Source organism: Anomalospiza imberbis, unplaced genomic scaffold (assembly GCF_031753505.1).
Source record: "Anomalospiza imberbis isolate Cuckoo-Finch-1a 21T00152 unplaced genomic scaffold, ASM3175350v1 scaffold_55, whole genome shotgun sequence".
Classification (NCBI taxonomy): domain Eukaryota; kingdom Metazoa; phylum Chordata; class Aves; order Passeriformes; family Viduidae; genus Anomalospiza; species Anomalospiza imberbis.
In genome coordinates this window covers 156,774-178,787 of record NW_027100162.1, presented here as the reverse complement: position 1 = coordinate 178,787, position 22,014 = coordinate 156,774, and the positions used below count along the sequence as shown (strand labels likewise).

At 54.8% G+C, this 22,014-nt stretch overlaps 1 protein-coding gene across 1 annotated transcript; it reads left to right on the top strand.

Moving 5' to 3' along the window:
* Window positions 1-1,290: 1,290 nt before the first annotated feature.
* LOC137467262 (serine/threonine-protein kinase pim-1-like) lies at window positions 1,291-13,622 on the top strand. The gene is made up of 5 exons (XM_068178768.1): window positions 1,291-1,464; window positions 11,559-11,708; window positions 11,913-12,279; window positions 12,895-13,071; window positions 13,306-13,622. Exons 1-5 carry the CDS (start codon window positions 1,291-1,293, stop codon window positions 13,410-13,412), a joined length of 975 nt encoding a protein of 324 aa, XP_068034869.1. The 3' UTR covers window positions 13,413-13,622.
* Window positions 13,623-22,014: the final 8,392 nt, after the last annotated feature.

Here is a 22,014-nt window from a genome sequence, read left to right as displayed (position 1 = left end):
CTGGGCAGTCCCACCTTGCCCAAATCTGCATTAATCCATTGGAGTCTTACCTTTTGCAAGACCTCACCACAGAGAAGACCAGAAGAGGATTTTATGGTATGCTGATGGGATCCGTGGAATGGTGACATTTTTTACTTAATCTGTTTCTGTCACTCTCTTTCTCCTCCCTCTTCTCAATCCCCCATCGCCCCCTCTCTACCCCACCTTTTTCTCTTTCTTTCTCTCTCTCTTCCTCACATTTACTGTTACATAAAATCCAGACTATTGACTTTGGCACATGGTCTTGTTTGCACCTCAATTCAGAGGCATCTCCCTAATAATTTTAATAACCAGATGCTAACAACCCACTGAAACTTGACCAGAACTCATTCACCTTTAAGCTGTTTAAGCAATCACTATAGGGAAAAAAAATGTATAGTACATTTAGAAAATGTTGCATTTCTTCAGTGAAAAAAAGCACAATCAGTAGACCATATGTCATTCATCCACTCAGCTGTGCATGCCATTGAAATGGTGCAGCAGAAGACTGGCATTATCACATCCTGTACTTCCCTTTGGCATTCCCTCTCAGAGCACAGATGAGACAAAACAAAAAAATTCAACTTTAGTCAATCCTTACCTTCAAAGGAAATTCAGGACTCTCTAGCAGAGATTAATGCTCTGCGTGTTCAGGAATCCCTGCAGAGACCAATGCTCTGCGTGTTCAGGACTCCTGTGCAGAGACCAATGCTCTGCGCGTTCAGGACTCCTGTGCAGAGACCAATGCCCTGCTAATTCAGGAATCCTGTTCAGAGACCAATGCTCTGCTAATTCAGGAATCCTGTGCAGAGACCAATGCTCTGCGTGTTCAGGAATCCCTGCAGAGACCAATGCTCTGCGCGTTCAGGACTCCTGTGCAGAGACCAATGCTCTGCGTGTTCAGGAATCCTGTGCAGAGACCAATGCTCTGCGCGTTCAGGAATCCCTGCAGAGACCAATGCTCTGCGTGTTCAGGAATCCTGTGCAGAGACCAATGCTCTGCGCGTTCAGGACTCCTGTGCAGAGACCAATGCCCTGCTAATTCAGGAATCCTGTTCAGAGACCAATGCTCTGCTAATTCAGGAATCCTGTGCAGAGACCAATGCTCTGCGTGTTCAGGAATCCCTGCAGAGACCAATGCTCTGCGCGTTCAGGACTCCTGTGCAGAGACCAATGCTCTGCGTGTTCAGGAATCCTGTGCAGAGACCAATGCTCTGCGCGTTCAGAAATCCTCCACAGAGAGCAATGCTCTGCGAACAATTCGCCTGGCGAATGGCGAGTGTAGCCGCCTGCACGAGCCCAGGCTGGCACACCCGAGCGGAGCGCGGTCTGCGGCGCCTGAGCTGTGCCGCAGCGCAGCAGCGCAGCAGCGCAGCAGCCCCGCACGTCACAGACGCCGCCGCCGCTGCCGCGTTCCCGGTTACCAGGCGCCCACGGCACCCGATTGTCGGGGCTGGGCGGGGCCGGGCCGGGCGGGGCCGAGCCGCAGCGATTTTCAAAGGAGATTGTCACTTGAGCTGCTGACTTTGGTGCTTTCTGAAGAGTTCTTCTGTTAAGTATTTATGAAAGCTTAAAATGAGGTGATAAAGGCACCCGTGTCAGGCCTCTACATTGCTCTTGGTGTAGCACTAGTATTCTGCCCTGGCTGGAACACCAGGAGGGGCTGAGGGAGCTGGGAAAGGGGATCAGCCTGGACAAAAGGAGGCTCGGGGGAACCTTCTGGCTCTGCACAACTCCTGACAGGAGGGGACAGGAGGCTGCTGCGAGTTCAGGAAGCGCCGGAGTGGCGTGGCTCCCCCTGTCCCCTCTTCCGCAACTCCCTACAACTCCCTTCTACCTCTCCACGTCCCTGCCCCCCCCCATTTCTGTGACCCTGAGACCCCCCTGCACTCCCATTCCTGAGAACCGAGACGCCCTTTTACCCCTTTGCCCGGCTGGCACTGAGACGCCCCTGTCCCTCGGCTGTGCCCTGTCCCTGTCCTCTGTCCCTCGGCTCTGTGGGCCGGGGGTGGCAGCAGGACCCAGGGCAGCCCTGGGGGAGAACAACCCTGAGCCCCAGACCGACCAGTTCCCCCAGTTCCCTCCAGGTCATTCCCAGCCACTTTCAGTTACACTCACTATGATCCCAGTATCATCCTGGTCACTCCCAGAATGATTCCAGTTGCTCTCAGTGGCCCCTACCATAGACCCAGTCACTCCAAGTATGATCCCAGTTGACCTCAGCATACTCACAGTACCTCAGCGTACTCCCAGTCACATCCACTCAGCCCAGTGAGGTTCCAGTTTCCACCAGTATGATCCCAGTCACTCTCAGTCACTCCCAGTTGGTCCCACTATGATCCCTGTTGCCCCAGTTCTGGTCCTGCTGGGTCCCAGTGTGCTCTGATCCTGCTCCCCGTGGGTCCCAGTCCTGGGTGCGGTGTGTCCCGGTGTATCCAGGCGTCCCAGTCCATCCCAGCCTGTCCCAGTCCATGCCGATCCCTTCCCAGCAGCTGCTGCCACTTCCCAGATCCTGCCTCTCCCGCCCCCGGAGCTGCAGCTGGATGCCCCCCAAGGTGCTGCCAGGGCTCGGGGGCTTCGTGTTGGGCTTTGTCTGCTGGGCTGGGGCTCGGCCTCCCCTGCGGGAGAAGGGGAGGAGGGTCCGGGGGTCGTGTCCCCCCTGGGAGTGCGTGTGACTCCCCCATGTCCCCCCATGCCGGGGTCACCTCCTTTTCTCTCCCCAGAGTCCTGCCCCAGCTCCTGCTCCCCTCTGGGAGGGGCTTTGGAGAGCCCCCCTGGGACCCCGTTGGAATCCCCCCCGCAGCTCCTTTCCCATTTCCAGGACCCCCTGTACCCCCTTACCCTGCCTTGACACCCCCTGCACCCCCTTTGCCGGCTCTCCTCCTCTGGCAGCCCCTGGATCCCCCGTTTCCCTGACTCCGGGGACCCCCGGGCCCCCATTCCCGGCCAGCCCGGGGCACCTCACCCCCAGGCCTCCCTTTGCTGGGAAACCCGGCCTGGGCACGGGGCTCTGCAGCCGCTCTGGGACCTGTGACCGCCCCAAGGAAAGGGACAGAAGAGCGAGAGAGAGAGAAGGGGATGGCCAGTCAGGGATCGCAGTCCCAGCGCCCGCTCCTGCTCCGCCGGGGCGGGAGCCGCGGCCGCAGGCAAAAATGGATCCGCGGATCGCGGGCCTTGCCCCGCTTCGGGCCGAAGCCGGCGGGTTCCAGGCACGGTTGGAGCGCAGGGCCCGGGAGCTGAGCCCAGCCCGGCCCGGGGGTCCCGCAGGGCGCGGCCGAGGAGCTCCCGGGGGATGCCAGGAGGGGATCCCGGGGAATTCCCTGGAATTGCCCCGTCCCCTCGCTCCCTCGGGCACTTTCGCTCCGGCCTTTCCCGCCCTGCGCCGCCGGGATCTGCCCGGCGACCGGTGACATCATTGGAGGCTCGGGCTGCCATTGGCGGGCAGCAAAGAGCGGCGCCAATGGCGGGGCCGGAGGCGGCTCTGGGGGCGGGGCCGCAGCGGAGCAGCGCGATGGCTCCGGCGCTGGGGCTGGGGGCGCTCCTGGGGCCCGGGGGGGCGGCGAGAGGTGAGGGGGACCCCCGGCACCGGGACTCTTTGGTCGCCCATTCCGGAGCACCGAGGGGCCCCTGAACCCCCATTCCCGGGCGCCGCCATCCCCCCGCACCCCCATTCCCGGCATGGGTTCCACCCCGCACCCCCTTATCCGGCACCGGCAACCCCCGCACCCCTTTCCCGGGCATCCCGCCGCTCCCAGCCCCCAGAGCCCCCTTTTCCTTCTCCCAGAAACCCCCTGGACCCCTATTCCTGCCTTTCCCAGCGCCCAGCCCCTCCTTTCCTCAACACCGAGGACACCCGGGACCCCTATTCCCAGCCAGCCCGGGTTTTCCCACCTTTTGCTGGGAATGGGGACACCGGGGACCCTTGGAGTCCCCTTTCCTGACGATAGTGACACAATTAAGCTGGCCCAAACTCCTCCTGGATCTGCCCTAAGCCCCCAGTGGGAATTCCTGGGAGTTCCCCTGTGTTCCCTCTTTCCCAGGACTTTGGGGGTCCCCTCGACCTGTCCGTGCACCCCCAGATTTCTTCCACAGCCCCCTGTGATGGTGGGGGGTGGGGGCCGGGTGCTGGTGTCCCCCTGCCTGCAGCAGATCCAGCGGTGAGGGGAGTTTGGGGGGGTCCCTGAGCATTTGGGGTCCCCTAGGGTTTGGGGTGACCCCCGGGACCCCCAGGATCTCCCTGAACACGCTGACGCTGCCCGTGCGCAGTGAGAAGGTTCATACCCAGCACGGGGTCCCAGCTCAGTCACCGGCATCGCCCAGGAACCCCCAAACCCTCCCGGGAACCCCCAAACCCCCCGGGACACCGCGACCTCCCCGAGACCCCAAAACCATCCCTGAGCCCTCCAAAAACTCCCCAAGACCGCACAACCCCACACAGACCCCCCCCCCCAAACCCTCCCAGGACATCAAAATTCCCACAAGACCTCCCAGCACCCCCCAGACCCCCCTGAGAAGGTTCATACCTGGCAGGGGGTCCCCATCTCTGTCACCGGCAGGTACCCCAAACCAGCCTTGGGTTCCCCCTGGGATCGCCCAATCCTCCCCTATGGGAATCCTGAAAACCCCCCTGGGAACCCCCTAAAAATCCACTGGGACCCCAAAAACCCTGGAGATAGACAAACCCCCCCCAGGAATTCATCATGAAATTTATACCCAGCACAGGCTCCCCATCGCCATATCGGCATCACCTGGGTACCCCCAGATCCTCTCAGGACTCCCAAACCCTCCTGGGACCCCCAAACCCTCCCAGGTACCCCTAAATCCTCCCGGGACTCCCAACCCTCCCCGGGCTCTGCTGCCGGAATCAGCGGGAGTGGTGTTGGCCTCTTAAGGGGAGTTAGAGCGGGACCCAACCAGAGCGGGGGCCCTTAAACCCCAAAAATCCACCCTGGGGGGCAAAACATCCCCTACAGCGGCTTGGAGTGAGTCCCCCATAAAAATGTCACTTAAAGCCGTCATGATCGCCCCTGAAAAGGGGCTTGTGGGGCTGCGGCCCCACAAACACCTGAAAATGGGGAGGAAAAAACACCCTTGGAGTAGTGAGGTCCCCCCAAAAATCCCTAAAAAGAGAAAAACTCCTCTTCAGAGGGGCCTGAAGAGCCTTCAGGGCCCTCGAGGAGGGACAAGATCCCCTCCTCTGCTGGGGCCTCTCTGAGCCGGGAGCTCTCCCGTGGGGAGCCCCGAATGACGGCGGCTCCTGGGCTGAGCCCCCTCAGCCGGGGCTGCGGAGGGAACTGGGGGGGCTGGGATGGGGCCTGGGGGGACCTGGGGGAGCCTCAGGGGGTCCCACCTCCCCCTGTGCCCCCTCTCCCACCCCCTTCCCATTGTTCCCCCCAAACCTCCGCTCCCCCAGCTGGGTTTGGGGGTGCTGCTACCAACACCCTGACCCACAGGGTGTCAGGTTCTATTCTGACTCTGTCAGTAGTTTGGGTTTTTTGTTTGTTTGTATTATTGCAGTTATCTTTTTAATTTTCCTAGTAAAGAGCTGCTATTCCTATTCCCATATCTTTGCCTGAGAGCCTTTTAATTTCAAAATTATAATAATTTGGAGGGAGTGGGGTTTACATTTTCCATTTCCAGGAGGGCTTCTGCCTTCCCTAGCAGACACCTGTCTTTTGAAACCAAGACAGATTTTGGTGCCCAACGTGCAGCACGAGGGCATCGAGAGGAAAAGGGAATAACAGTTCTGGAGGAACCTAATTTTTGTGTGCTGCTCTAGAAACCTCGTTAAGCGACACCATGTGGTCCAGCTTACCCTGGTTTGGGTAGCAGCACATGGTCGTGGCTGCGCCAGCTCCCCCACCGACCTCCAGCCCTGGGAACCTGGAGCAAGCGGAAACCACAACCTTTGTAAATGCTACCTGTGCCTGAAGCAAATGGAAAGAGAACTGGGGTGTGAAAAATAAAGCTTGTTTATTTTCAGAAAAACAGCAATGAAAACACAGAACACATTTGCATTATAAGAATATTTGTAACAACAACAATCTATAGAACGTATATACCTAAGAACATATCGAACAAAAGTCAATGAAATGTATTTACAGAAGACAAAAAGAAGCCCTAAAACCTATAGCCTAAAGACAACAACAAACTCTACAACGTATGTACAAAAGGGTGGCATCTCTGTCCGGGATCTCCATCAGTCCCTGAGGAAAAGCAAGAGCCACAGTCACTCCAATCAGGTAGAGAGGGCTCTTCCATGTGCCCCCGGGCTGGCCCAGCAAGCGCAGCACAGGCTGGGGATGGCCACCAGAACCCAATGCACCGGGTCCCACATCCCTGAGCAGGGACCACCCAGCCCAGTCCCAGCCTGGCAGCAGGGGACCCGCTCTGCCTGTGGGGACCACATGCCTGTCCTGCTGCTGGTATTGGTCTTCATCCCAAGATCATGGCCTCTTCTTCATCTTTCTCATCAATGTCCATGTCCTCAGTGTACTCTTCCATTTCCACGTCCATCTCCTCTTCCACATCTACCTCCATCTCTTCCTCTCCAGTCTCTTCTCCATCCACTTCCATCTCCTCCTCTGTATCCATCTGCATGTCCACCTCCATCTCTTCCTCTCCAGTCTCTTCTCCATCCACTTCCATCTTCTCCTCTGTATCCATCTCCATGTCCACCTCCATCTCGTCCTCTCCACTCTCTTCTCCATCCACTTCCATCTCCTCCTCTCTATCAGCCTGCATGTCCACCTCCATCTCGTCCTCTCTCTCGGTGACAGCCTGCAGAGGTAGCAACACCTCAGAGTGGGGTCCCTGTCCCACCCCATCCCCACAGAACTCCAGCCCAGCCGGGCAGCTGGGGGGTGTCCACCTCCATGGAATGGCACCATACCTTCCTCAGGACAAATGTGAGCATCCTGCAGGGACGGATGACAAAATCCAGGCAACAGAGAGCTTTCAGGACTGATGGGAGTATCAGGGCGCAGGTGACGAGAAGAGTGACAGGGAACATGGTGAAGGGTGAGCTGGCACGAGGGCTGGCACAGGGTGGACTGACACAAGGCCCAGTGGTTGTGTTGTGCTCTTTGCTGGACGCTGGAAGTTCCTGCTGGAACATCACATCTGTGACATCACAGTGGATCTAAAGAGCATCTTGTTCCGAGCTGAGCAATCTTCCCCAGCCCATGCTGCTCACAGCCCTGTTGCCAAGGATGGGGCATCCACAGCCTGGGCCAGTGCCTCAGCAGCCTCCGTGTAAAAGAGCAGCTCCCTCAGATCCAACTTCAATCAGCCTCCTGCAGTTGAAAGCCATCCCCCCTTGTCCTGTTGCCACGGGCCCGGCTGAACACTGTCCCCGTCTTTCCTGTGGGACCCTTCCAGTCCTGCAGAGCTGCAGTGAGGCCTCCCCAGTGTCTCCTCTTTCCAGGCTGAGCATCCCCAGCCCCACTTGGACGGCAGTCAGGTAGATCAGGGGGAGTCAAGGCTGAAGTCAAACAGCATCAGGAACTGAGAGGTGGAAGCTTTAGGCCCAGGTTTGCCTCTATAATAACAGTGGAGGGGAAGATGGTGGGACACTGGCTCTGTTCTAACCGCTGATTATTTTCTTTTTTTTTTTTTTCTTCTTTTCTGTCATGCTGATGCAGGTGCTGCTGTTTGCAAGGAAGTTTAGCACAATATCCATTGTCTTCTCCATTTGTGAAACACCGAGCAGAGTCTGGGCAGGCTGATGATGCAGAGCAAAACCTGCAAATACACCGGTGATCCTGAGCCTGGAGGATGCAGCTAAACCCGGCCAAAAATAATTTCTGGAAAGTCAAGCCTGGTTTACATTTTCTTGAGTTTGGCTATTCCTGAACCGGGGGAGAGGGCTTTCTGGGGAGGGGGTACCACAGGGGTTCCCCTCCCCCGTTTTTGGGGGGTCTCCCATGGTGCCCCCTCCCCAAAAAGCTCCGAGGGCCCCCTGAAGTGGCTCCTGTTCCACCGGCAGGTGCCCCCTGATCCAGGACGGCTCCCAGTGAGTCCGGGGGGCTCTGGGGGGATTTTGGTGGCATTTTTGGGTTTTGGCGGATTTTGTTGTGAGTTTAGGGGGAATTATTGGATTTTGGAGAGAATTACTGGGTTTTGGGGGGTTACGGGACTTTGCAGGGTTTTGTGGATTTGAGGATTTTGGATTTTGGGGAATTTTTTTAGGGTTTTGGGGGGTTATTTTTTGGGGGTTTATTGAAATTTTTGGGAGTTTTTTTTTTTTAATTTTGGTGGGTTTCACTGGGATTTTCTGGGATTCTTTGGGGTTTTGGAGGGTTTTATTGTGATTTTTGGGGGGTTTTGGGGGTTTTAGAGGAATTTTGGGGGGCTTTGGAGTTGTCCCAGGGTGTAGGGAAGGGTTGAGAGGCACCAAAATCTCCTTTAAACCCCTGAAAGTACCAATAAATCCCACAAAATCACAATTAAATCTCACAAAATCCCATTAGAACACCCTCAAATCCCAATAAAAGCCCACAAAATCCCAATTAAGCCCCACAAATCCCCCCCATAATGTCTCCAAAACCACAAGAAGCCCCACAACCCCCCCCAAATCCCCACTAAAATTCCTAAAAAACCCAAATCCCCAAAGAATCCCACTAAATGCCCCCACAAGTCCAATAAAATTCTTCCAAATCCCCTAAAAATCCCAATAAAACCCAAAAATTATTCCAGAGAATCCCACAAAATCCCAGTAAAACCCCCCTAAATTAAAAAAAAAACAAACAAAAAATTTCAGTTGATCCCCAAATACCCCCAGAAAAACAACTTCCCCCTTAAAGCACCAATAAAACCCCTCAAAATCCAAACTCCCCAAAATTACCCAACTCCCCCCAAACCCAATAATTCTCCCCAGAAACCCCAACAATTCCCCGTAAACTCCCAACACAATTCCCCAAAGCCCAAAAAAGCCCCAGATGCCCAAACCCCTCCCGAGCCCTCCCTGGTCCCTCCCGGTCCCGCCCAGGCCCGTCCGGGGCCGCGGCCAAAACTGCCCGGAGCGGACGCGGAGGTCCCGGAGTGACCCCGGAGCCGATCCCGGGCTCGGCCTCGGGCTCGGCCCCTTTGGGGGATTTTGGGCCGAACCGGGCAGGTTTAGGGTGGGCTTCAGATCCCTTGCGGGGATCCCGAGCCTTTTCGGCTGGATTTTCGGCCCCTGTGGCTGATTTGAGGCCGACTCTGGTGGGGTTAGGGGGGATTTCAGATCCCTTTGGGTGATTTTAGGTCCATATGGGTGACTCTTAATCCTGTATGGGGGATTTTAGGTACGTTTTTTGTGATTTTGGGCCCATTTGAGTAGGTTTTTTGCTTCTTTGGGCAATTTTAGATCAAACCAAGCCATTTAGGGTGATTTTAGGCCGAACCAGGTACATTCAGGGTGGATTTTAGGTGCATTTGAGAGATTTAAGGGTGATTTGAAGCCATTTGATGCGTTTAAAACATTTGAGGCAATTTTAGTCCCCATTGTTTGGATTTTAGAGCCCTTTGGATACTTTTCATCCCATTTGGCTGATTTCAGGCCAAACCATGTGGATGTAGGCTTCATGTGATGCCCTTTTGGGTGATTTTAGGCCAAACCGGGCTTTTTTAGGACCGCGCGTCCCCTTGGCCCCGCCCCTTTCCCCTCACGGTTCCGCCCTTTCCTCGCCCCCTTTCCCCTCACGGTTCATTCATCTCCTGAGAGGTCCAGCTTGTTCTGGTGCTTTCCATGAACTGATTGAACTCTTGATTTATGAACCAATGCACTAGATGTGGAATCCTCTACACTGAACTCAGAAACAAATGCCCTCTGTCAGAGCATTTTCATCTTCTAGATCACTTTCAAGATGCCCATGGCGATGTTGCAATGATTATCACACAGCTCTCCATTTCTGGCTGCAGGCTCTGCAGATTCTTTCTCTGCATTCAGTCAGGCTTGCATTCCCTGACAATTCCCGGTAGCCCGTCATGGTTTCTTAGGGCAGAACAGTAACAATGGAAACCTTACCAATGGCACAACTGCCCAGCCCACAAGGAAAAGAAAGAACAAGCTGTCAAGTTCTTCAAACATTTGTCCTGCTGTGCTGCAAGAGTTGAGCTGTACATATGGTGTGGAAAGCCAAGAGAAGCTGCAGTTGGTGGCACATCTTGTGACAGGAGCTGCACCTCGTTCTGCAGGAAAGGTTCTTGGAAAGAGCAAACAGGAGTGTGGAGAAGATTCTGGGAAAACTGAAACAGCTTTTAGGAAATGAAATGAAAATGGAAAGAAACAACTGAAGATGTTTTTCCCTGTTTATTTGTATGCTCCTCTTTTCCATCTTGAACTACTGCTCCATCCCCTTAATCCAAATAGATCTCATCTCTAAGATCCATGACTTGGCGAATTTTAGACACTCTAAAATACCATGAGCTACACACAGTTTGCCTTCACCGTTTGGTTTTTCTTTTTCTTTTTCTTTTTTTTTTTTAATCATTGCTGGAGCTGTAAGTGCAGTGCTTGGGTCAGGTACAAATTCTGCATTCAGGGAATGTGCCCCGATAGGGTTTGATCCTCAGTGGGGACAATGCACGGCAGCGACCGAGGGGATTCCTCTTCCCCCGTGCAGGAGTCCAGACTCTGGATCTGGGCTGAACAGGGCAAAGTTCCCGTGTTTGGACAGGCTCAGGGGCTGCCCCCGGGGAGCGGGGGGCTGGGCGTGGGGGTGAGCGGGCAACGGAAAAACGGACACGGGGACAAACGGCCCCGGAGCTTCAGTTGCAGCGACAGCAGCGGCAACAGCAGCAGCAGCTAAAGCAGCAGCAGCTCACGCAGATACTCTATCGAGTCCCTCTCGCATCTCCTCTCCCTCTCCCGCTCTCCCTTTCCCGGTGTCCCCTCCTCTCCCAGTCTCACTCTCCCCCTGCGGGGCCATGTCCCCAGCCTGCCCCCGGCCCCGGGCGGGGCTGCCCCGTCCTCATCCCCATCCCCGTCCCCGTCCCCGTCCCCGTCCCCGGCCGTCCCGCCGGGGTCTCGTCTCCGCCCGGCTCTGGCCGTGCTGGCGGTGGCGCTGCTGGGCGGGCATCAGTGCCTGGAGCTCGGGCGGCACCGCCGCCCTCTGGCTCCGCCTGGCCCGAGCCCGGCCCCGGCGCCGGCCCCGACGTGGGCTCCAGTCCCGGCCCCGGCCCCGGCTCCTCCCGGGCCCCGCGGAGGACACACGCGGCGCGACCGCTGCCGCCGCCTCCGCTGCGGCTTCCCCGGCCCGAGCTCCGCCGCTCGGCAGCGCGGCCGTCGGCCCCGAGCCGCCGCTGTCCCGTTCCGGGGAGAGAACGCCTGGGGAGGGCCGGCCCGGGGCGGTCGGGGGGCGGTCGGGGGCTGCTCCTGGCCCCGGGCCGAGCGCTGACAGCCGCGTCCCGCCCGCAGGGAAGGCGCAGGAGGAGGCCCTGCAGGAGCGGTACCGGCTGGGTTCGCTGCTGGGCAGCGGCGGCTTCGGCAGCGTCTTCGCGGCCACGCGGCTCTCGGACGGCGCCCCGGTGAGCGGCGGGGCCGGCGGCGGGCGCAGGAGGAGGGGGCGGAGGAGGAGAAGGAGGAGCAGGGGAAGCAGGATGGGGCTCGGCGGGGCCGGCGGCGAGCTCAACCCGCTGCTCTCCTTTGCTCGCAGGTGGCCATCAAAAGGGTGCCACGGAACCGCGTCCGGCACTGGGGCGAGCTGGTGAGTGAGCGGGGCCAGCGGCAGAAGCTGGGCCATGCCGGGCGGCGAGGAGCCGGGGCCCGGCAGGGTGGGAGCCGCCGGGAGCCCTGCAGGGAGAGCGGGCATGGGCTGAGCGGGGCATGCAGAGCATCCCGGGCTGGCTGAGGGGTTCCCCAGCCCCGGCACGGCCTCAGCCCCACTGACAGCATCGCGCTCCTCCCGCAGCCCGACGGCACCAGCGCACCCCTGGAGGTCGTGCTGCTGGCCAAGGTGTCCTCTGGCTGTGCTGGTGTCATTCAGCTCCTGGAGTGGCTTGAGCTCCCCGACAGCGTCGTGCTGGTGCTGGAGCGTCCGGAGCGGTGCCAGGAGCTGTCGGGTTTCCTGGCGGAGCGGAGGTTCCTGCCGGAGGAGGAGGCGCGGGGGCTGTTCCGCCAGGTGCTGGAGGCCGTGCGGCACTGCACCAGCTGCGGGGTCCTGCACAGGGACATCAAGCCCGAGAACATCCTGCTCGACCTGGCCACCGGGCAGCTGAAGCTGATCGACTTTGGCTGTGGCGCCTTCCTCCAAGACACAGCCTACACCCAGTTTGCAGGTGAGCCCTGCCAGGGGATGCTCCTGGGCATCTCATGGGCCAGCCGGGGTGCAGCCCCGGGGCTCTCCCTATTGCAGCCGGGATGGGATTAATGCTGGAGCCTGGTTGATTTGGGTGGGGGTGTGAGGGGGACCAGCTCCCAGCACTGCCCACAGCCTTCAGCACCCACTGTGACCTGGGCTGGGGCTGGGGCTGGGGCAGCCAGCCTGACAAAAACCCCAGTGGGGGTAGCAGAGAGGGGGGTCTGACCCCCTGCCCTGGATGGTTTGGTGTGCCGGCGAGAAGGGCTTGGACTGCTCTGCTCCCATTGTTTGCCTTGGCTTGTTAACATTTTTGGGGGGCTGTGCAGGCGGGGAGTAGAGCAGGCTTTCTCCATCACTGGATGAGTTTTTCTTTTGTGTGTCATGGTTGGGCCTTCCCAGGGTTTCTGCTGCCCTCTTCAACCCCAGTTGCTTCTTTTCCAGCCCCGAGTTTGTACACAAGTCCCAGCTGCTGGCGAGAGGGCAGCGGTTCCCCCCGTGTGCCACTGGGGCAGCCCCCACATGCCATGGGGTGCTGGGGCCAGACTCTGGGAGCAGCAGCATCCCCCTGCTGAACTCTGTCTGTGTTCCACAGGAACCCTGTCCTACAGCCCACCAGAGTGGATCCAGCACCAACGCTACCACGGCCAGGCAGCGACGATCTGGTCCCTGGGCCTCCTGCTGTGCCACCTGGTCATGGGGAAGCACCCGTTCAGGAGGGGCCAGGAGATCATCTGGGGGCGGATCTTGTTCCCTCGACGCCTCTCTCAAGGTGGATCCTCATCTCTGGGCACGGGGGCAATACCAGTGCTGGGAGACAGCAGCAGCTCGTGGGCATCCTGCTCTGGCAGCTGCTGAGGAGGTGGCACATGTCCTGCTCTCCTCCAAACAGAGAATCCATGGGGAAGTTTAGGCCCAGCTCTGGGCACACCCAGCATGGCCTGGGCATGGGAACAGGGGGGGCAACTTCTCCAACTGACTGGTGATTCCTGGTTTGTTTCCCCAGAGTGCCAGGATGTCATTAAGAGGTGTTTGTCCATGCAGCCCTTGGACAGGCCCTCATTAGAAGAGCTTTTCAATGATCCTTGGGTGCAGGGTGTTCCTCTGCCCTAGAGGATGGCAGAGATCCACGTGCACAGTTGGATCCAGGGGCCTGGCAGGTAACAGCTCCACACATCTCTTGGCAATCAGTGGCAAAACCAACCAGACTGGTTTTGTCCTGCCTGTAGCTCTAAGCAGGGGTCAGCAGAAGGGAACACGCAGCTCTTGGGCTCGAGCTGAGCTGGACACCTGGTGTGGCAAGCACTGGTGGCCACCATCCAAGCTGGTTATGCTTGTCTGGTTCCCTGACAGCTTGGGGCCCTGGGCGGAACCCGGACAGCCTGGTCTGGCCCCAGGGAAGGAGAAGGAGCCCCTGGAGTAGCTATAACCAGGTGGGGCTGCTGCTGCTGGGGACAGCGAGGATGACATCAAGGATGACAACCTCTTCCTCCACCTGGTCACCAGCAAGCTGAAGATGATGGAGTTTGATTCTGGCACCTTCTCCAAAGCCAGGCTCCACAGGGAATTTGCAGATGAGTCCAGACACAGGGGGATGCTCCCATATTTGGGCATTGCACAGCCTGGCCAGGAACCAAAGGTTCCCCCTTTGCTGGGGCGGATGCAGCTGATCCTTCAGTCGGCTGCCAGGCTGCTTTGGGCAGGGCTGGGGGGTGGGCTGGGGTGCTGATGAAATGGGAGTGGGCTCCTGGCCCTGCCAACAGCCCCAGCACCCACCATGCCCCGGGCTGGGGCTGGGGCTGGGGCAGCCAGCCTGACACAAACAAACCCCCATGGTGGGAGCAGAGGTGGGACTCCAGAACCTGTGCAGGGGTTGCTTTGCTTTGCAGGCAAGGAAGGGCTTGGGCTGCTCCACTGCCCCTGTTTGCTTTGGGGTCACTGTTATTTTGGGGGGCAGTGCAGGGGGGAAGGGAGAAAGCCTGGGCTTCCCTCACCTGTGGGTGGGTTTTTCCCTGGCATGCAGGGGCTGGGCCTTCCTTAAGCCCCTGACTGAGATAAGAGTTTTCACCTTTTTTCTTGTTCCCCTTTTTGTCTGTAATCTCTTTTCAATAATTTGTTGTGTGTTTTCCTAGAGGAAGCGTTCCAGGTGGGGCCCAGTCTGGATGGGGAAGTGCTTGGGAGCAGCTGTGGCGTGGATGGGCCGTGCCCTTGGAGAAGGCTGAGGACATCGTTTGGGACCAGCTTCTCTTCCAGTGGGGGATGGTGTCAGGTGGGTCCCGTCTGCTTGGCATGGTGGGATCAGAGCTTTGGGGAGATGGCAGCAAGCACGGGAGCATCCTGCTCTGGGCAGCTGCTGAGGGCTGGATGTGCCATGGCCGGCTGCAGGCTGGGTGCATGTCCTGCCCTCCTGCTCTGCTCCCAAAGGCAGCAGGGATGGGCAGCTCTGGGCACAGCTCTGGGCACGGCCAGCATGGCCTGGGCACCGCGGGCGGCTGGGACAAGGGGACAGGAGCCTTCAGCTGACAGGCCCTTTCTGGTTTCTCTCCTTGCAGCCGGGCTCTGCGGGTGCTGAGGCTGCTCTGGGCTCTGCCAGGGCTCTGCTGGAGCTCAGCACCGGGCCGCAATCAGCCAAAGAAGAAATGGGGTGACCTGCAGCACAGACCTGCTGGAGCATTTCAGCAACACAGCTCAAGGTTGCAGAGTGTACACCTCCCAGGGAAAACATGACACCACCCAAAAAATAAACTTGTTCAATAGCTTCTGAAATGAATTCAATCTGGGATGACCCCAAATGACATTTTGCAGCTTGCTCAAGCTGTATCTCAGCCCTTCTCTGAACAGTTCTCTCCCCCACCTGCCTTATACTTCCCAACTGCTCCCTCTTTTCCCCCAGTGAGTTCCCAGCCCATGGCAGTCCCCATCACACTGTTGCCTTCCTTGGTGCCCCTCACCACGAGGAAGGCTGAGCCCCAGGCTTAGGGACTCATCCTGTCACTGGCTGAGGAGCAGCAATGTCTCAGAGGTCCAGTGGGATTTTAGTGTCATTCAGAGCTGCTCTCCAGCCCTCAGCTCTCCTCACTGCTGAGTTCCCACTCCCTTTTCCTCGTCCTTGCAGCAGGATGAGCTCTGTGAATCCCCTTGAGCCTCCCCACTCTTCCCAGCCCACGCACCCCCCTCAGTTATGCTGAAGCTGCAGCTTCTCTGTCTCCTGTGGCACACCAGTCCAGTCCCCTGTGCGGGGAGCCCCAGCCCCAGAGCACAGCACTCAGCAGTGCACTCCGGGCTGGAGCAGCTGCCCTGCAGCCCTGTCTTGGCTGTTTGTGGCAAGGGAATGCTCCCTGTTTGCAGCTGTCCCTGCAGGATGGCCCCAGGGCAGAGCCCGGCCGGGATCCCACTGCAGTCCCTGGAGCTTGGGGCAGACAGTGGTCCCAGAGCTGAGGTTCATGGGGAGCACCCGGAGCTGTGGCTTGCAGTCAGTGTTGGCAAATGTTGTGTTCTAATCTCCTGCATCCTGTGGGGAAATCAACCTGTGCTGCCAGGCCTGTGTGTGCCAGGGGCTCTTGGATGTCTCTGTACCCATGGACAGAAGGCTCTGTGTGTGCCAGGGGCTCTTGGATGTCTCTGTACCCATGGACAGAAGGCTCTGTGTGTGCCAGGGGCTCTTGGATGTCTCTGTATCCATGGACAGAAGGCTCTGTGTGTGCCAGGGGCTCTTGGATGTCTCTGTACCCATGGACAGAAGGCTCTGTGTGTGCCAGGGGCTCTTGGATGTCTCTGTATCCATGGACAGGAGGCTCTGTGTGTGCCAGGGGCTCTTGGATGTCTCTGTACCCATGGACAGAAGGCCCTGTCTGTGCCAGGGTTTCCATAATGTCTCTGTACCCATGGGTATGGAATAGCATGGACACTGAATGTGTCAGTCCCGTTGCTTGCACGCTCCTTCCTTTGTATACAAGACACATCCATGCACACCCCCATGTACAGATACATTCAAACGTCAGGGAGGGAGAGAGATTTCCCACAGAGCTCTAACTTGGGCATAACTCACCTTTTAGCCGGTGGCCGGGAGATTTTTTTCCCCAACTCTGTGTGAGAAGGTGTCCAGGAGCTGAAGGAGCAGCATTTAGAAGCAATTTCAGGATTTCTAGGCAGGAAGTGGAGCTGACAACCATCCACGTAACTCGCCGTATTCATCAGGATGTGCTGCTGGTTCTTTGGGAATATGGCCCAATGGAGACACGAGGCTTGGAAAAATCCCAGTGCTCTGTGGATTTGTGCAAAGGGGGAGCAGCAGAAACACTTTGTGTCTGTTCTGGGGACACAAGGCCCAAGGAGCTGCGGTGGCAGAGGGTGACCTGGGCTGGTGGCAGGTGAAGTCCTGGTTCATGACATCCCAGAGTGGCACAGGACAAAGCTCCAAGCACTCCCAACCCCACTGATGAAGTCTTTGTGATGCTGCACATCCTATAGGAAAAGCTGCTGTCACACAATGCACTGGGATTTGTAAGTTTCATTTTCAATATTTTAGGTCCAAGTTTCAAACTGCAATATTTTTGTTCTCAAGACACAGTTGTGCACAATCCATCTCTCATCTTCCTATTGCTTCAACTCCAATTTAAAAAAAAATCTTAATATAGGGAACAAAACCCAAAGTCTTCAAAAAAAAAAGATTCTGAGGTCAGTCCGTAAGATGGATCCAGGCCATCAGAACATGCACAAAGTAAATGAGTTCTCCTTTTAAATAGATCAGTTACCTCTTAATCCAAATTACAAAAGATTTTCACTACACATTTGTTTCTTTTTTTTTCTCTTTCATATTTTTCTCGTTTTTTTTTTCTTTTTTCTTTTTCTTTTTAAGCAGATAACACGTCCTGAAAAAGAAATGTTCAGCAAAATGAGATACATTTCTGATAAACAATGAAAATATTTACTCCTCCGTTTACTTTTCTCTGGATACCCTGAGGTAAAAAATCTAGCAGATATGAGCAGAGGTGTCAAGTGTTTGCTTTGGACTAAGCTGGAGTTCAGCACTGCTGACATCCCGGTCCAGCCAAGAGTTGCAGAATTCTTTTGCTCATCTCGAGCCATGTGTTTGCAGGCACAGCACCTGCAGTGCTGACACACCCGTGCACGCAAATAACTCTGTTACTCCCTCACAGCATTTGGGCTCTGCCCCAGAACAAGGTGCTCCAGCCCTTGGCTCCTGGTTCCCGTGGGGAGCAGCTCCCTTCCCTCTGGCTGAGCTGCTCAGGCAGAGCCCGGCAGCTCCTGGCCCTGCAGGGCTGAGGCTTTTCCCCGTTGCTGGGCACAGACTGATGGAGCAGCACTGCTAAACACGGGGGCACACAGGGGGACCAGCAGCAGCTGCCTTTGGCCACCTGAGGCTCCAAGGCCCAAACTCTGAGCAGACAGGGCTGGAAGAGACTCGCAGGCTCCCTGCTGGCTCTGCTGCCCCACTTGTGCCCACCTGGGAGCCCCCAGGGCCAGCAGGGAGTTGAGATGGCAGCCCTGGGCTCCTGGAGCTTGTGCAAGGAACGGAGCTGGGGACTCCCTGTCCATGGGGAGCTTCCAGATGGAAAAGGCAGCTCCAAGGGCAGAGAAAGGAGGGTCTCGACCCCTGGATCTGTGCCAGTCCCACAGTCCTGGGCAGCAGCCACCGAGCCCTGGGGGAGCAGAGGGCACAGCAAGAGGGACAAAAGTAGGCAAGGTCAGAGACTGGAGAGAGCCAGACCCAGCAGCAGGAACAGCTGCTCCATTGCACTCTTGGAGAAAGCTCTTGGCTGGTTCAAAGCGCTGAAAGGCGTGCAGGGCAGAGAGGAGGCCACACCAAACACTGCTCCTGTTTCCACAGCCTCCCCTCTCCGTGTCCCAGAAGGAATTGGATGGACTGTGTTCTTCTCTCCGAGTCGTCTGGTTCAGCACGAGCAGCTGAGCACGAGGAGCTGAAGGAGCTGAAGCCTCAGGCCTCAAGAGCTGGGCCTGAGGAGACTTTGTGAGCAAATGAATGCTGCTAACATGGACCTGGCTGAATGCAGCAGATGGAATCATGGAATTGTTATGTATATTTTAGATAATTCGTGCTTGTGAGAAATAGATGTATGAAATATGTTATATTGGTAAGAAATATTCTGTAAGTTTTTTTAAGCACCCCACCAAGGACGGGAAGGTTGCTTCACAGTATTTCAAACCCGCAGCTGGCAGCAGGGAGAAAAGGACCTAATTTACAAACGAATGGACGTGGCCGGCTCTGAGATGGGTGCTTTTCAGCACTGGTGGGTTCCTTTGTCTCCCTGGTGCTACACTGCAGCTCCTGGCATGTAGATGTTAGCAAAAAGGATTCTCTGTGAGGAAAGATCGAATACTCAGATCCTTTGGCATTCATCATTTTTCAAGTATCTTATGTTACATTTTACATATTTGTCGTGGTTTGACATGGAAATGAATTTTTTCAGGAAGTTGGGTCAAACCAATCATTGGTCAGGTTTGGATATTGGCACACTATTTTGAATACTTCTGATGAAAAGCACCTACTTGGCTGCAGGCTCTTTACTGCCAAGCTCTCAGCAGGGTGGCTGGCTGGAGGTTTGCTTTGTCCCTCATCAGCTTCAAGGAGAAACCATCTCACCACCACAGTGACTGCTCAATGTCCCAGTGCAGAATTTTTAAAACACGGGGCTTCTGTTCCCCTCCTATTCTCCAGCATTAGCCAAGGTATTTCAGAATGTTTGTACCGATTTGCTGAATCCCTCTGGACATTTAGAAAGAAAAACATTACTGAACTGCTTTGCTGGCTGCTTTTGTTTTATTGGTAGCTGCACATTTGAGCTGGTAAAACGGTTTGCTGTTGCTATTCCAAAATTTGTTCACTAACCTACCATGCTATTCTATATGCTAAACTTTTTGTTTCTCTCTTCATTCTCTTTCCCTCATGCATCTCCATTCTTGTCTTTTTCTCATTTTATGGGCTAATTCCCTTTCTCTAATTCCCTTTTTCTGCGTCAAATCCCATATATAACAAAGTGTCCGAGATTTTACTCTGCAAGTTGTTGTATGTAATAAACTTCTGTATATCTTATCCAGCTGAACACAATGGCACCACTTACACGCCCTAAGTGACATGTACATGTTTGGAACGCCCAAGGAGAAACACGCTATAAGTAGTTGAGAGTGAGATAACCAGAACCATCAGGGAGATACATCTGAATACCGAACTCCAGGAGCACGATCGATCGGACGGGTTCTGTTCAACTTGCCACAGTGAAGGAACTCCACATGAATAGGTGCAGCCCAGAAAAGAAGAAAGCGACTTTGCCTCAGGCAAGAAAAACCATCTATAAATCACTTGGACAGAACAGTCGGGGTGAACATAGGGGACCCTATGCTGCAGTGGTCAAACCTGTGTCTCACCTGCGCCAATCCCGGGCTTGGCACTGACCTTTTTTTGATAGTGGCTTTTCGTTGTTATTCTCTAAATTTATATTTGGACAATTTATTAATTTTCTTTAATTAATGTGAAAAATGCATATTTTATGATTGGCTTTTCGCAAATATTAAATTGAATACTATATGTATTATGTTATATTGATTAGAAGTGCTGTATTAACATTTTAATAGTATGGTAAATGTAGTTTTGTAGTTGAAATAGAGCCTATGTATGTGGGTTTTTTTTTTTTTTTTTACTAGCTCAAGCAAGAGATGAGATAATGAAGAAACTCTTCACACAGAGATGACAATGATGGGGGCCCATAAAGAATTACTGCCTCCTTATTACTGCCTCCTTACAAACATTCTTCCACCTTCTCTCTGTCTTTATGGAACCACCAGGATTAAGGGGAAGAAGTTGACAAAAACCAGAAAAGTTCTTAATTTGCAAGGAATTTATGCATCATGTATGAGATGTATGAATATGCAACAGGCTACTGCTTTTAAAGATTATTCCTTTGTTCACAAGGCATGCTTATTGGGCTTAGGTGCCCGAGAGCATCCGGACGTCCGTAATTCTTTGCTTTTTATTGTCTTGTAATTGTCCTAACTCTAAATTTTCATTACTCTAATTGTATTACTATTTTTATAACCATTTTATTATTATTAAACTTAAAATTTTAAAAACCAAGTGACTGGCGTTTATAAAAATTAATAAATTGGAGCATTCATTTATAACAATCTTGAATCCATCTATAACATACTAAAAATCCTAAAGCCTTAATTTCTTACCCATGTGACATACTAAACTCCTCTCTACAATCTCTACAATCTATTTCACACTTTTGTGGTTTCTAGTTTACCTTGAGGCTTTGGAAGTTTTCTCCATGAATGAGGGTCAAAGTCAGTGCTCCCCTGGGGGTCAGGATACCCCAGAGCAGACAGAGAAATACTCCCGGTGTCCTGGGTTTCCACAGCATCCCTTCCTCCTTTATTCATTATACACAATTCACAAAGTTCTATTGTGACATTTGGGTCTTGGCCAGTCCTTTTCTGTAGGGTATTCAGTGTCACAGTGAGCAGCCAAAGGTGACATATTAGCATTGTCAGCCTTATTTCACATTATCAATTTTTAATTCTATCTGAAAAAAATGTATAATCATGTTCTATTTTTATATAACTGTCATTAATGATGATAATAATAATATTATATTTCACTTGCACAAACGAACCTGAGCTCAAGTTTTAACCTTCCTCTGTCCCTCCATGTGGGAGCATTCCAAAAGCAATTCTTCCTTCTGTTGGTGCTGTTTCCAGTGTGCCATTTACAAACTTCACCCACATATTCCCAAACCCACATTTCTTTTCCTTCTTCCACATGCAAGTTTTGGATGCATTTGAAGACATCCAGGGGTTCAGACTCTTTTAACAGAGTGTCCCACTGCTCACAGGGTGCTCTGACCTCAGCCCACTCCAGAGCCAGGGAACTCCAGGGAAGGGCTTCCCATCTGGGAATTTCTGATGGGACTGATTCCTCACATTTACATTTAAAAAGTGACATTTTGTTGTGATCTGGCCAGACTGTGCCAGTTTTGTTTCCCCAGTAGGCAGGGTCAGCACCAAAGACACAGACACCAACTGAAGGACTCAGTGTCATTGACTGTAGCTCAAAGCAGCAAAGAATCACAAAAGGAGCAGCTCAGCAATGCACCCAGCCATCAGCACCAAAGATTGCAGCAGTGATTAAGAAAGATCCAGCAGCAGTTACCCTCAGGCTTTACCATGCCCCAGATCCACACAGCAGCTGGGGAAGCTGTCACAGCCAAGGGCTGCAGAGCCACTCCTGGACACTGGGAATTCCTGCAGGTGCCTCCAGCCACAGGTGGGGCTCCAGCCTCGCTGGGAGAGGGCCCAGCTCTGACAGTGCTGAATGAACAAACTGACAGCGCTGCTGGTGCGGGAACATCTGGTTTCATCCTCCTCCTGGGTTCCTCCCAAAGCCTGGCCAGGGCCCAAGAGGAACCAAGGGAGGTGACTTTGACCATTCAGCCCCAGACAAGGCCAGATGTCAGATTTCATGGCCTTGCCTGGCTTCTAAACACAGAAAGGTCAATCCATGTTTCACTAATGAGTGGATACATCTATCACAGCGCTAATGACCATGCATATTTCATTAGTGAGCAGATACAAAGATAACCTTTGGTTGGAAGGTTCATCCAGAGGCCACCTTTGGCTCAGGGCCTCACTCAGGGCTGTTGTCCAGGCCTTGGCACTTCAGGGACGTGGTTTAGTG